Source organism: Coregonus lavaretus (genome assembly GCF_964263955.1).
Source record: "Coregonus lavaretus genome assembly, chromosome: 34".
Taxonomy (NCBI): domain Eukaryota; kingdom Metazoa; phylum Chordata; class Actinopteri; order Salmoniformes; family Salmonidae; genus Coregonus; species Coregonus lavaretus.
This window is the reverse complement of record NC_140021.1, coordinates 30,874,256-30,888,097: the sequence shown is the minus strand read 5'-3', so window position 1 is coordinate 30,888,097 and position 13,842 is coordinate 30,874,256. Positions and strand designations below refer to the sequence as shown.

Sequence of the window (13,842 nt, the reverse complement as noted above, 5' to 3'; positions counted from 1 at the left end):
TCCAAAGTAACATTAACTCAGCCGCAGCCCGCCCCCTTTTTTGCCTTTCTTTGAAAACCTCAGCGCTGTTGTATGTTCTCCCCCTTGCACCCTTCCTGCACCCCTGCACACGTTCCCCCGTTCACCCTGTCTCGGGATGACAGGACTTACTCTCCGTTTATTTTACCAACACCCCACACGCTCACACCTCCGGGAACCGACCCGCGGCTTTGTGTAGCTCCACTTCCTGGTCTGTGTTTTGATTTTTCAAGCTTTGGGAAAACTGTCCCGTAACGGTCCAAAGGCCAAACTTAGACTGTTCCTGTGATAATTGCGCTAACCGTTCCCATATGTGTGCAGACGTGTTTTGTCTTATTTACAACATCTAAAAAGAACTGGTTTAACATCTGTCGTGGTTATTGGGGATTTTCAACTAAATTAAAAGTGAAGTCCTTTACACTCACAATTGGGTTCAGTCAGTCAGCAGTCAATCCTCATCCTTGTTCCACAATGCACGTTTTCATGCAACCCTAATTAAGACCAGATAAGTGGTGAACTCACTGCAACTCTAGCAGAACCCACTGTAAAGGGTTTTTACTGGCAGAGCTGTAGTAGTGGGCTGTCCAGGGAACCACAGCTCCACAGCCTAAAAATGCAGTCAGGTCCAGATGGTTATGTGAAGTGAGACCCCAATGTTCTATTCAAATCAAATCAAATCAAATTGTATTTGTCAAATGCGCCGAATACAGCAGGTGACCTTACAGTGAAATGCTTACTTAGAAGCCCTTAACCAACAATGCAGTTTTAATAAAAATAAGTGTTAAGTAAAAAATTAAAACAAATTAAAAAGCAGCAGTAGAATAACTGTAGCGAGGCTATAAACGGGGTACCGGTACGGGGGGGGGGGGGGGGGGGGTCCGGGTAGCCATTTGATTAGCTGTTCAGGAGTCTTATGGCTTGGGGGTAAAAGCTGTTAAGAAGCCTTTTGGACCTAGACTTGGCGCTCCGGTACCGCTTGCCGTGCGGTAGCAGAGAGAACAGTCTATGGATGGCCAGAGGTCCTGGATGGCAGGAAGCTTGGCCCCAGTGATGTACTAGGCCGTACGCACTACCCTCTGTTGTGCCTTGTGGTCGGACGCTGAGCAGTTGCCATACCAGGTGGTGATGCAACCTGTCAGGATGCTCTCGATGGTGCAGCTGTATAAGTTTTTGAGGATCTGAGGACCCATGCCAAATCATTTCAGTCTCCTGAGGGGGAATAGGCTTTGTTGTGCCCTCTTCACGACTGTCTTGGTGTGTTTGGACCATGATAGTTTGTTGGTGATGTGGACACCAAGGAACATGAAGCTCTCAACCTGCTCCACTACAGCCCCGTCGATGAGAATGGGGGCATGTTCGGTCCTCCTTTTCCTGTAGTCCAAAATCATCTCCTTTGGCTTGATCACGTTGAGGGAGAGGTTGTTATCCTGGCACCACACGGCCAGGTCTCTGACCTCCTCCCTATAGGCTGTCTCATCGTTGTTGGTGATCAGGCCTACCACTGTTGTGTCGTCGGCAAACTTAGTGATGGTGTTGGAGTCGTGCTTGGCCATGCAGTCATGGGTGAACAGGGAGTACAGGAGGGGACTGAGCACGCACCCCTGAGGGGCCCCCGTGTTGAGGTTCAGCATGGCAGATGTGTTGTTACCTACCCTTACCACCTTGGGGCGGCCCGTCAGGTAGTCCAGAATCCAGTTGCAGAGGGAGGTGTTTAGTCCTTGGGTCCTTAGCTTAGTGATGAGCTTTGAGAGCACTATGGTGTTGAATGCTGAGCTGTAGTCAATGAATAGCACTCTCACGTATGTGTTCCTTTTGTCCAGGCGGGAAAGGGCAGTGTGGAGTGCAATAGAGATTGATCATCTGTGGATCTGTTGGGGCGGTATGCAAATTGGAGTGGGTCTAGGGTTTCTGGGATAATGATGTTGATGTGAGCCATGACCAGCCTTTCAAAACACTTCATGGCTACAGACGTGAGTGCTACGGGTCGGTAGTCATTTAGGCAGGTTACCTTAGTGTTCTTGGGCACAGGGACTATGGTCGTCTGCTTGAAACATGTGTGTATTACAGACTCAGTCAGGGACAGGTTGAAAATGTCAGTGAAGACACTTGCCAGTTGGTCAGCGCATGCTCGGAGTACACGTCCTGGTAATCCGTCTGGCCCTGCGGCCTTGTGAATGTTGACCTGTTTTAAGGTCTTACTCACATCGGCTACGGAAAGCGTGATCACACAGTCGTCTGGAACAGCTGATGCTCTCATGCATGCTTCAGTGTTGCTTGCCTCGATGCGAGCATAGAAGTAATTTAGCTCGTCTGGTAGGCTTGTGTCACTGGGTAGCTCGCAGCTGTGCTTCCCTTTGTAGTCCGTAATAGTTTGCAAGCCCTGCCACATCCGACAAACGTTTCAATCTTAGTCCTGTATTGTTTGATGGTTCATCGGAGGGCATAGCGGGATTTCTTATAAGCGTCCGGGTTAGAGTCCCACTCCTTGAAAGCGACAGCTCTACCCTTTAGCTCAGTGCAGATGTTGCCTGTAATCCATGGCTTCTGGTTAGGGTATGTACGTACGGTCACTGTGGAGATGACGTCATCGATGCACTTATTGATGAAGCCAGTGACTGTTGTGGTGTACTCCTCAATGCCATCGGAAGAATCCCGGAACATATTCCAGTCTGTGCTAGCAAAACAGTCCTGTAGCTTAGCATCTGCGTCATCTGACCACTTCTGTATTGAGCGAGTCACTGGTACTTCCTGAATTAGTTTTTGCTTGTAAGCAGGAATCAGAAGGATAGAATTATGGTCAGATTTGCCAAATGGAGGGCGAGGGAGAGCTTTGTACGCGTCTCTGTGTGTGGAGTAAAGGTGTTCTAGAGTTGTTTTCCCTCTGGTTGCACATTTAACATGCTGGTAGAAATTAGGTAATACGGATTTAAGTTTCCCTGCATTAAAGTCCCCGGCCACTAGGAGCGCCGCCTCTGGATGAGCGTTTTCCTGTTTGCTTATGGCCTTATACAGCTCATTGAGTGCGGTCTTAGTGCCAGCATCAGTTTGTGGTGGTAAATAGACAGCTACGAAAAATATAGATGAAAACTCTCTTGGTAAATAGTGTGGTCTGCAGCTTTCATGAGATACTCTACCTCAGGCGAGCAAAACCTTGAGACTTCCTTAATATTAGATTTTGTGCACCAGCTGTTATTTACAAATATACACAGACCATCACCCCTTGTCTTACCGGAGGCAGCTGTTCTATCTTGCCGATGCACCGAAAACCCTGCCTGCTCTATGTTATCCATGTTGTCGTACAGCCACGACTCGGTTAAAACATAAGATATTACCGTTTTTTAATGTCTCGTTGGTAGGATATTCTTGATCGGAGCTCATCCATTTTATTATCCAATGATTGTACGTTGGCTAATAGGACTGATGGTAGAGGCAGATTGCCCACTCGCCGTCGGATCCTTACAAGGCACCCCGACCTACGTCCCCGATATCTCAGTCTCTTCTTCATGCGAATGACAGGGATTTGGGCCTTGTCGGGTTTCTGAAGTAAATCCTTAGCGTCCATCTCATTAAAGAATAAATCTTCGTCCAGTACGAGGTGAGTAATCACTCTCCTGATATCCATAAGCTCTTTTTGGTCATAAGAGACGGTGGCAGAAACATTCTGTACAGAATAAGTGACAAATAATGCGAAAAAACACACACAATTGCACAATTGGTTAGGAGCCCGTAGAACGGTAGCCATCTCCTCCGGCGCCATTCACATCTGTATTCTGTATTGTAGGATACAGTGTATGATGAAGTGTGGCCAGATATCTTAACAGCGAGCTGACCCTGTGCTCTCTACTCTCACCCCCATAACAATGTCCTCGCTTCATCACCTGATCTCTTTATGGTGCGTATGTGATCTCCACTGAGATACAGTATAGAACCTCCGTGACATGGGCTGTGAAAACCTCTTCTCCAGCTCCCCTATGGGGGCGCTGGTCAAAAGTAGTGCACTGTATAGGGACTAGGGTGTCATTTGAGATGCGACCCAGGCTATATAAGGGAGGAATCAGAGAAGAGAATAAGAGTGTGTAGAGGGACTCTCACCCCCTCTTTGGCCTCACTCAGCACTCATGCTGCATTCATTTATTTTTCTTTCTCTCCCCCTCTCTACCTCTCCTCCAGCTGTGTACATGGGATCTGTTACCATATTCTGGGCTATAGTCAGAGCTTTAGCAAAAATAAGCAGAGGTGTCAGGATGTGTGTGTGTTTGTCGTGTGCTTACATGTGTTGTGTGTATTGTGTGCGAGGAAGGGATGACACCCAGAAACCACAGCTGCAGCACAGCTGGCCTAGGGCATAGCTCTGGGCCAGATATTATACAGTGTGTGTGTGTGCTTGCGTGTGTGTGTGTGTGCATGTGTGTGTGAGTGTGTGTGTGTGTGTGTGCATGTGCGTGCGTGTATCCACATAGTATTTATTTATATAATTGAGCAGGATAAAATGGATCCCAACCATGAAGAGCGTCCATCTGTGTTTGTGTGTACTCTCCCTGTGATTCTCCAGCGTTCAGCTAAACCATGTAAAGTATCACTGTCATTCCAGAGTAGCAGGCTAGCAGCGTATGTGGGTCATTTAGGATGTTAATTCTTTCATAACTTGGAAGAGAGTTTCCCAAAGTAGTTTTTTTATCCACAGCAGGCTGCATTAGCATCTTTTTGAATCCAACACCTAGACAGAGAGGAAATAATACATTAGTACAAAGAGCATCACACCGAAGTGATTAAAGTTTAACAGAGAGGAAGAGTGCAATTAAAAACATGGGTAGTCCCCAGACATGGAAACAAGTCCAAACAAACAACAGTAAAACTTGGTGTGTGTGTGTGTGCATACATGTGTGACTGTGCATATGTGTGTGTGTATATAGGTGTTATAGAGAGAAACAATGTACAGTAGGTGTACGGTTTGGTCTGCAGACTTGAGCTGAATGTGTCTTTTGTGCTCTGTGTGGTACAGTAGTTTGTGGTGTCTGGAAATGTGTCTCATTTAGGTTGCAGTGGAACATTTCATTTCAGACTGACCTATCCACTCTGAGCTAGTACTACTCTTTCAATCGACAGGGCGTTTTAAAGTTCATATGGTTTTATCAAGACTATCATTGTAGCTTGTTTTATTTTGAGAGTTTTTGGGGGCGTATAGCCATCTACAGTGAGGGAACAAAGTATTTGATCCCCTGCTGATTTTGTACGTTTGCCCACTGACAAAGACATGATCAGTCTATAATTTTAATGGTAGGTTTATTTGAATAGTGAGAGACAGAATAACAACAAAAAAATCCAGAAAAACGCATGTCAAAAATGTTATAAACTGATTTGCATTTTAATGAGGGAAATAAGTATGAGGAAGGAAAAGTATGTGGATATATTGAAGCAACATCTCAAGACATCAGTCAGGAAGTTAAAGCTTGATCGCAAATGGGTCTTCCAAATGGACAATGACCCCAAGCATACTTCCTAAGTTGTGGCAAAATGGCTTAAGGACAACAAAGTCGAGGTATTGGAGTGGCCATCACAAAACCCTGACCTCAATCCTATAGAACATTTGTGGGCAGAACTGAAAAAGCGTGTGCGAGAAGGAGGCCTACAAACCTGACTCAGTTACACCAGCTCTGTGTCACGCCCTGGCTCTGGGGACTCTTATATGTTGAGCCAGGGTGTGGATTGTCTATGTTGTATTTTCTATGTTTAGTTCTAGTTCATGTGTTTCTATGTTGGTCAGGGTGGTTCCCAATCAGAGGCAGCTGTTGCTTGTTGTCTCTGATTGGGAACCATACTTAGGCAGCCTGTTTTGCACTTGTTATTTGTGGGATCTTGTTCTGGAGAGGTTTGTGTTTTGTTAACCTTAGGACTTCACGTATCGTTTTGTTGTTTTGTTGTAGTGTATAAGTACTCATTAAAAGATGTACGCCTATCACGCTGCGCATTGGTCCGTCTCTTACGACGAACGTGACACTCTGTCAGGAGGAATGGGCCAACATTCACCCAACTTATTGTGGGAAGCTTGTGGAAGGCTACCCGAAACGTTTGACCCAAGTTAAACAATTTAAAGGCAATGCTACCAAATACTAATTGAGTGTATGTAAACATCTGACCCACTGGGAATGTGATGAAAGAAATAAAAGCTGACATAAATCATTCTCTCTACTATTATTCTGACATTTCACATTCTTAAAATAAAGTGGTGATCCTAACTGACCTAAAACAGGGAATTTTTACTAGGATTAATTGTCAGGAATTGTGAAAAACTGAGTTTAAATGTATTTGGCTAAGGTGTATGTAAACTTCCGACTTCAACTGTACATCTGTCCACCATGCTGAAAAGGCTACTGTACATCCCTAGTGGCATTTGTTTTCTGTATACAGGCGACTTGAGTTTCCCAAAACATTAGGAAGTCTACTCTGTACAAAGACATTTTCCATCATAATTATATTTTCTCTGTTTCAAGTCTGGAGACATTTCTGGGAATGGTTGGCAATGTTGTTTTGATTCCTTGTTTCCTGCATTGGAAAGAGAGGGATGCTGGGAGAATTAGACGTTCAGTGAGTGTATGTAGTAAACGGTTTCTCAAACATGTGGAAGTATTTATTTCTGCGTTCCACACACACTACTGCACACGTCTATGACAGGCCCATATTCACAAAACATCTCAGAGTAGGAGTGCTGATCTAGGATCAGTTTAGCCTTAAATCATAATGAACAAGATCAGCACTCCTTTTCTGAGACGCTTTTTGAATATGGACCCCAGTCAACGCTATCAGGTACAATAGGAGTGCCTCTAACACCGGACACTCACCTGAAACAAATCCCATCTAAATGTACATATTAGGCTACTTTTGGGTTGAATTCCCTGCTATGCAAGCGAATATGGCACAAATCGAGCGATTCAGTCTACTCTCATTTTTGTTGACCATAATTACAGATGGAACACATGCAAGTCATTAAAAGCTTGCATGAACTTCTGGGTTTCTATTTTCGGGAGGTGTTTTTTTTTCTATTGTTTGTTGACAATGAGAAAAGTACACTCATCCTTGGCGGTTTGAAGAATGACTCATTGTCTCTCATTTCCAGTCGAAGTTGCCTTTCGTTGTCAGTTAGATGTTCGATCATCACTATACTTCCTTAATTACGGAGCCCTCATCTACATTGTTGTGGCTTTCACAACGTTTAACTTTAAATGTTTTAGCGTATTTATTTTTCCTTTATTACAACTGTGGCATAGAAACATGTAAACTTCAGTGGCGATTTTAGCACGTAAATCTTGGTTGGGCAAACTCCCCCCATTTGTTTTTATATGCATGCCAGCAAAGCCACTACACAACACAACACAACACTAAACAATACATTAATTGGACTATAATGGTGACAAACAGTGCCCACAAACTGTTAGGGCCTACATAAAGCTGTCCCAACAGCAGAGTCCCAACAGCAGTCCTAACAACTTAACGCTGTTACACCTGGCTGTCAGCAGAGCCTTGTCTTGCAGCGAAACAGTTCATTCAGCCTAATTTACTGCCTAAAAAAACATAGCTGATATGGCTGACTTGCTTAAACAAATGTGGTTTCTACTGACAATTGAGATGTACAAATTATTGCATAAGGGGACGATGGCGGATAAGAGGCAATCCGTAATTTTGATTAAGACATTAATGAGCGAGCTAGGACGGACGTAGTCAATATAACTATTTGTTCAGCACTTTTGAAATGTACAGCGACAGAATTCAGAACATGGGCCGTTCTTACAGTATTCTCCCTGTACACCAAGTCAGAACAGTAGGCGAAATTAAAAGGGGAAAAGGGACCAAATTAGGCACATGGGCTACTAACAGCTTACTACACAACATACACTTAGTATTACTTTCTTGGCTACAAGTATACATATCTCCCTGGCATATTACATCATTTATGCAGCAGCATACGATACATTTTTAGACTCACATTGTTGTGCTGTGTTCACTTGAACAGGAAGTTGGCGTGGCAGAGCTAGTTTTATCTGAGTTCCCAGTTGTCTTGAACTCACTGAAGTCTGAGATTTCCCAGTTCCGAGTTTCCAGTTGTTTTGAACGCGGTAGAAGTCATTCTGGATTTGACAGCATGGCCAATGTATTCAAATTTTTCTGGCCGTTGGCGTTACCCCCTTTTTTGTGATATCGAATTGGTAGTTACAATCTTGTCTCATTGTTGCAACTTCCCTACGGACTCGGCGAAGCAAGCCGCACTGCTTCTTGACACACTGCTCGCTTAACCCGGAAGCCAGCCGCAGGAAACACTTTCGAACTGACGACCGAAGTCAGCTTGCAGGCGCCCGGCCCGCCACAAGGAGTTGCTAGAGCACGATGACATCCCGGCTGGCCAAACCCTCCACTAACCCGGACGACGCTGGGCCAATTTTGCACCGCCTCATGGGTCTCCCGGTCACAGCCGGCTCTAACACAGCCTGGGATCGAACCCGGGGCTGCAGTGACGCCTTATCACTCATTGTTGAATTTGCGATTTCCAACTTGTTGTCTAATGTTTATTACACAACACCGATACGTTTTATCTTTATAATTTATTTTCATATGACAAGGATTGAAAAGGATTTGCCAGTAGATTGCTGACTTTATGCATGATGATGACTGCTTTTCTAGCATGCTAGCTAAGGTTTTGAAAGTATGATGTTAACATGATCAGTCCAATCAAAGCTACGGTAGATATAACGTGATTTGACGTCATTTTATCTGTGGCCAATGAACTTGAGCCTTCTTGGATGGGCACTTCTTATGTAAGTCTATGGCAGCACCCAAGGGGGTTGAATTTTCGAGCTCTACCAGTAGATTTTGCGGTGACGTAGTGTCCCCATGAGTGACAGAACACTGAGCCAATCATGGCGCAACCAGAGAACATTACCAACCCCTATCCTCCATATTTTCCGCTGGCTGCCCCACCACCACAGAAAGCACTGAGCTAGGCTGAAACACCTGCATTTTGGAGCTGCCTTACTCAAGAAAGCAAAAAAGAGACCCTGTTTGTATGCAGCTTTATTAACTCAATGTTGTTGTTTTTTTTTACATTGTTTGCAAACTCATATGTGACACGTATTAATGCCAAAATAACATGCAAAACAGGTGGGGCTCAAAAGAGGTGGGGCTCTGCCCTGAATGACGTGTCGCCACTGGTAAGCTTCCTCATCCCTCACTGTCTTTGACTGGCATTCAGTAGATGTAAAGTACACTGCAACTACACATTACACAATGAAAGCTACGGAGATCATAAGCACATACAGCTTTCCCAGGGAAATACACCCAGTCATAACAGTGGGATCTATCCATGTCCTCCCATGCTCTCAGTCAGAGGGAGGGAATGAGGTGCCGTTAGATCTTCTCATCCTGTGTCTTTATGATGATTTGGCCCTAGAATAAAATAGATGATGATACCCATTAAAGGTTGAGCTTGGTGAGGTCTTTGAGCTTGATGGGTTTGTTGGTCTTTACCTGTGGAGGATGGAAATAACAGAAATATCATGGTGTGCAGTTTTCACCACTGGTTGGAACCGCTGTGGTCTCCAATTAGATGGTTAGAGATGCCTCCATAGCCTGTGGTGGTGGTGGTGGTGGGATGATTCCCAGACACATTCCAGAGGAAATTAAGGGTCCCGTCGCCTGTGGGGGCGTAAAGACCCTGCCTGACACAGCGTCTATCTCCTTAGGGTACCCTTTGAACCCCCTGTTTACTGAGGACCCCCCCTTTGGTCGCTTCCTGTCCCCCAGGGTCCCCCTGTCTCTGTACCATTCCTACTCCCTCTGACCACCCCACCCCCTCTGCACTCATCTTCCAGTGTCTTCAGTGTCTCATGCTCAGTCTTCATGGACACACCCAGTCATTGAGACATTATTGTGTATTACATTACCATTTCCTAATCTCAGAGCTTGTGATTGCTGAGACGCCCATTATTACATACACACCAGATATACTGTATATACAGTGAGGGAAAAAAGTATTTGATCCCCTGCTGATTTTGTACGTTTGCCCACTGACAAAGAAATTATCAGTCTATAATTTTAATGGTAGGTTTATTTGAACAGTGAGAGACAGAATAACAACAAAAACATCCAGAAAAATACATGTCAAAAATGTTATAAATTGATTTGCATTTTAAAGAGGGAAATAGGTATTTGACAGGGACAAGATTGTAGACCTACACAAGGCTGGAATGGGCTACAAGACCATCGCCAAGCAGCTTGGTGAGAAGGTGACAACAGTTGGTGCGATAATTCGCAAATGGAAGAAACACAAAAGAACTGTCTCCCTCGGCCTGGAGCTCCATGCAACATCTCACCTCGTGGAGTTGCAATGATCATGAGAACGGTGAGGAATCAGCCCAGAACTACACGGGAGGATCTTGTCAATGATCTCAAGGCAGCTGGGACCATAGTCACCAAGAAAACAATTGGTAATACACTAAGGACTGAAATCCTGCAGCGCACACAAGGTCCCCCTGCTCAAGAAAGCACACATACAGGGACGTCTGAAGTTTGCCAATGAACATCTGAATGATTCAGAGGACAACTGGGTGAAAGTGTTGTGGTCAGATGAGACCAAAATGGAGCTCTTTGGCATCAACTCAACTCGCCGTGTTTGGAGGAGGAGGAATGCTGCCTATGACCACAAGAACACCATCCCCACCGTCAAACATGGAGGTGGAAACATTATGCTTTGGGGGTGTTTTTCTGCTAAGGGGACAGGACAACTTCACCACATCAAAGGGACGATGGATGGGGCCATGTACCGTCAAATCTTGGGTGAGAACCTCCTTCCCTCAGCCAGGGCATTGAAAATGGGTAGTAGATGGGTATTCCAGCATGACAATGACCCAAAACACACGGCCAAGGCAACAAAGGAGTGGCTCAAGAAGAAGCACATTAAGGTCCTGGAGTGGCCTAGCCAGTCTCCAGACCTTAATCCCATAGAAAATCTGTGGAGGGAGCTGAAGGTTCGAGTTGCCAAATGTCAGCCTCGAAACCTTAATGACTTGGAGAAGATCTGCAAAGAGTAGTGGGACAAAATCCCTCCTGAGATGTGTGCAAACCTGGTGGCCAACTACAAGAAAGGTCTGACCTCTGTGATTGCCAACAAGGGTTTTGCCACCAAGTACTAAGTCATGTTTTGCAGAGGGGTCAAATACTTATTTCCCTCATTAAAATGCAAATCAATTTATAACATTTTTGACATGGGTTTTTCTGGATTTTTTTGTTGTTATTCTGTCTCTCACTGTTCAAATAAATCTACCATTAAAATTATAGACTGATAATTTCTTTGTCAGTGGGCAAACGTACAAAATCAGCAGGGGATCAAATACTTTTTTCCCTCACTGTATATACATCTTATATGACATCTTATATATTGTGTCTGAGTGAGGTTTCATAAGTATCCTTTCTGATCCCATTTGTATGGTTGCAGGCTATTCTGCCCATCCTTCTCAGACTGTTAATATTGTATGGAGCCAACCACTGTGCTGAAGACCTAACCCTGATCTTGTCTGTGTTGTGTTGTTTTGTTTGTTTTGCAGTGGTGCAAAAGGTTGACAATGTGTCCGAAGGTATCGAGAGCTATGGCGGGAAGATCATTGCTATGGAAACAGACTTGAAAAAGCTAGGTGAGTTTCACCCCTACCTACCACATGGTCACAGCAATATACTGTACGTTAGCCAGTTGACCATACAGTACCATGTATTATGGGTCTAAGCATTATTTTGAATACAACAAATAAATCAGAATAGCCGTTTTTAGAAACATTAATCATTGAGAGAAGGGTAACTTCATCCAACTCTCAGTTACCAAGTCCAAGTCAATTTCATCCCATGTTCCCAGATGACCAGACTGGCGAGAAGTCAGAGAACACCACCACAGAAATCCAGGCCTTTAAGAACATCATCCGGGCTCTGCAGAGGCAGCTGTCCGAGGTGGCTGAAAGGAGCAGTAGTAACCGGGCAGCCCTGGGTCGTCTGCAGGATGCTGGCCAGGACATGCAAGGCAGCCAGGGCTCCATCCAGGGTCTGCTGGATGCCAACACAGCCACGCTGAGGTCCGTCAACGGTACCTTGCGGGCCTACGGCGGCACCATGGAGGGTCTTCAGGAGGACACGGCTCGGCTGCAGACAGAGCTCCAGGAGCAGGTTCGGCAGCAGAGCCAGGCCCTGTTCAGCATCGGGAATCTCAACCTCACCCAGGCCCAACAGAGGGGCCTGATCTTGGCTTTGCAAAGGTCTGTGGACGACACCAGCCAGGCCATCCAGAAGATCCGCAATGACTTCCAGAGCCTAGAGCAGACGGCCAGGCAGACGAAGTCGGACGCTGATTGGCTGCGGGAGAAGGTGCAGAACCTCCAGGCGCTGGCCTCCAACGCCTCTACCTTGGCCAAGGCCAACAACGACAGCCTGGAGGACGTGGGTTCTCAGCTCGCCTTGCTGTCCGGACAGCTCCAGAACACCTCCAGCCTGGCGGAGAACCATGACCAGACCCTCAGGGAGATCATGGACCAGCAGAGGGACCATGACAACCTCACCTCCTCCAAGTTCGACCAGCTGGAGATACGCCTGGACGAGTCGGAGGGGAGCATCGACCGCGTGACGGGAAACATTAGCTTTACAACCCAACTCCTGGGCGCCATCAACCTCAACCTCAACGAGCTGCGCACCTGCGCTGAAACGGTGGGACGCCACTCCGACTACCTGGCTGACCTGAACTCCACGGTTTCGGACGTGAGGTCGGACGCCACCACACTAAGGTCGCAGCAGGACGACCTGGCGGCCCGCCTGGACAAGGAGTTCACCAGCCTCTCCATCGTCATGGAGGAGATGAAACTGGTGGACAGCAAGCACTCACAGCTAATCACCAACTTCACCATCCTACAGGGTGAGGGCACACACTAAATAGTAGCTTTTTATTTTGTTCACGTTGAAGTGTGTTGTAAACAGTATACAGTTGAACAGACACATTTTAAAAGAAAATATGTTGTTTCTTGTTTCAGGTCCACCTGGTCCCAGAGGCCCGCGGGGTGACAAAGGACCCCAGGGAGCGGCCGGTCAGGCTGGTCAGAAGGGGGAGAAAGGGGATAAAGGTGGGCCTGGGGTGCAGGGGCTCCGTGGAGAGAAGGGATCTCCAGGACCACCGGGACTACCAGGTTCCAAAGGTCAACCAGGCTCACGGGGCAACCCAGGTTCAAAGGGCTCCAGAGGGTCAGGGGGCAGGGCAGGACCTCCAGGGGCGAAGGGTGAGCCAGGCACGGCTGGGCTCCCTGGGAGAGACGGACAGCCCGGTCCTCAGGGGCCGCAGGGCCCGCCAGGAGACCGAGGACAGGTCGGGCCGGCTGGGACACAGGGACCCAGGGGAGCAGTGGGGCCTGTGGGGGCCCCAGGGCCACCTGGACTTCCAGGACTCCCTGCCCGACCTGCAGCAGCAGCAGCAGTGCCTTTGGTCCCTGTCTCTCTGAAGAGTGACCCCCCCGCACCTACGGTGTGGGCCCCAGGTAAGACTCACTCATAATACTCTTTATACACCATTAATATCTCTGTATCACTCTGTCAACACCATTTATGAGTTGACAGGACATGAGTTCATTGTGATAGTATAACAATATAACCATTCACTTCAGGTTGTCCTCATGAGTGGGTTGGCTTCAGAGACAAATGCTACCACTTCTCCAGGGAGCTGCACAACTTTGACGATGCAAAGAAAAGCTGTGATGCCCAGACTGCGTCAATGGTGATCATTAACGATATAGATGAACAGGTGATAGTCCT

The 13,842-nt window shown here is 46.5% G+C and overlaps 1 protein-coding gene across 1 annotated transcript in view; it reads left to right on the top strand.

The window, feature by feature from the left end:
* LOC311109382 (collectin-12-like) overlaps positions 1-13,842 on the top strand; it is a 61,890-nt gene that overhangs the window by 46,742 nt on the left and 1,306 nt on the right. The window contains exons 4-7 of the mRNA XM_084152237.1: positions 11,610-11,696; positions 11,912-12,955; positions 13,071-13,568; positions 13,695-13,831. Coding sequence (XP_084008363.1) covers positions 11,610-11,696; positions 11,912-12,955; positions 13,071-13,568; positions 13,695-13,831 — 1,766 coding nt within the window. The remainder of the gene's footprint in view (positions 1-11,609; positions 11,697-11,911; positions 12,956-13,070; positions 13,569-13,694; positions 13,832-13,842) is intronic.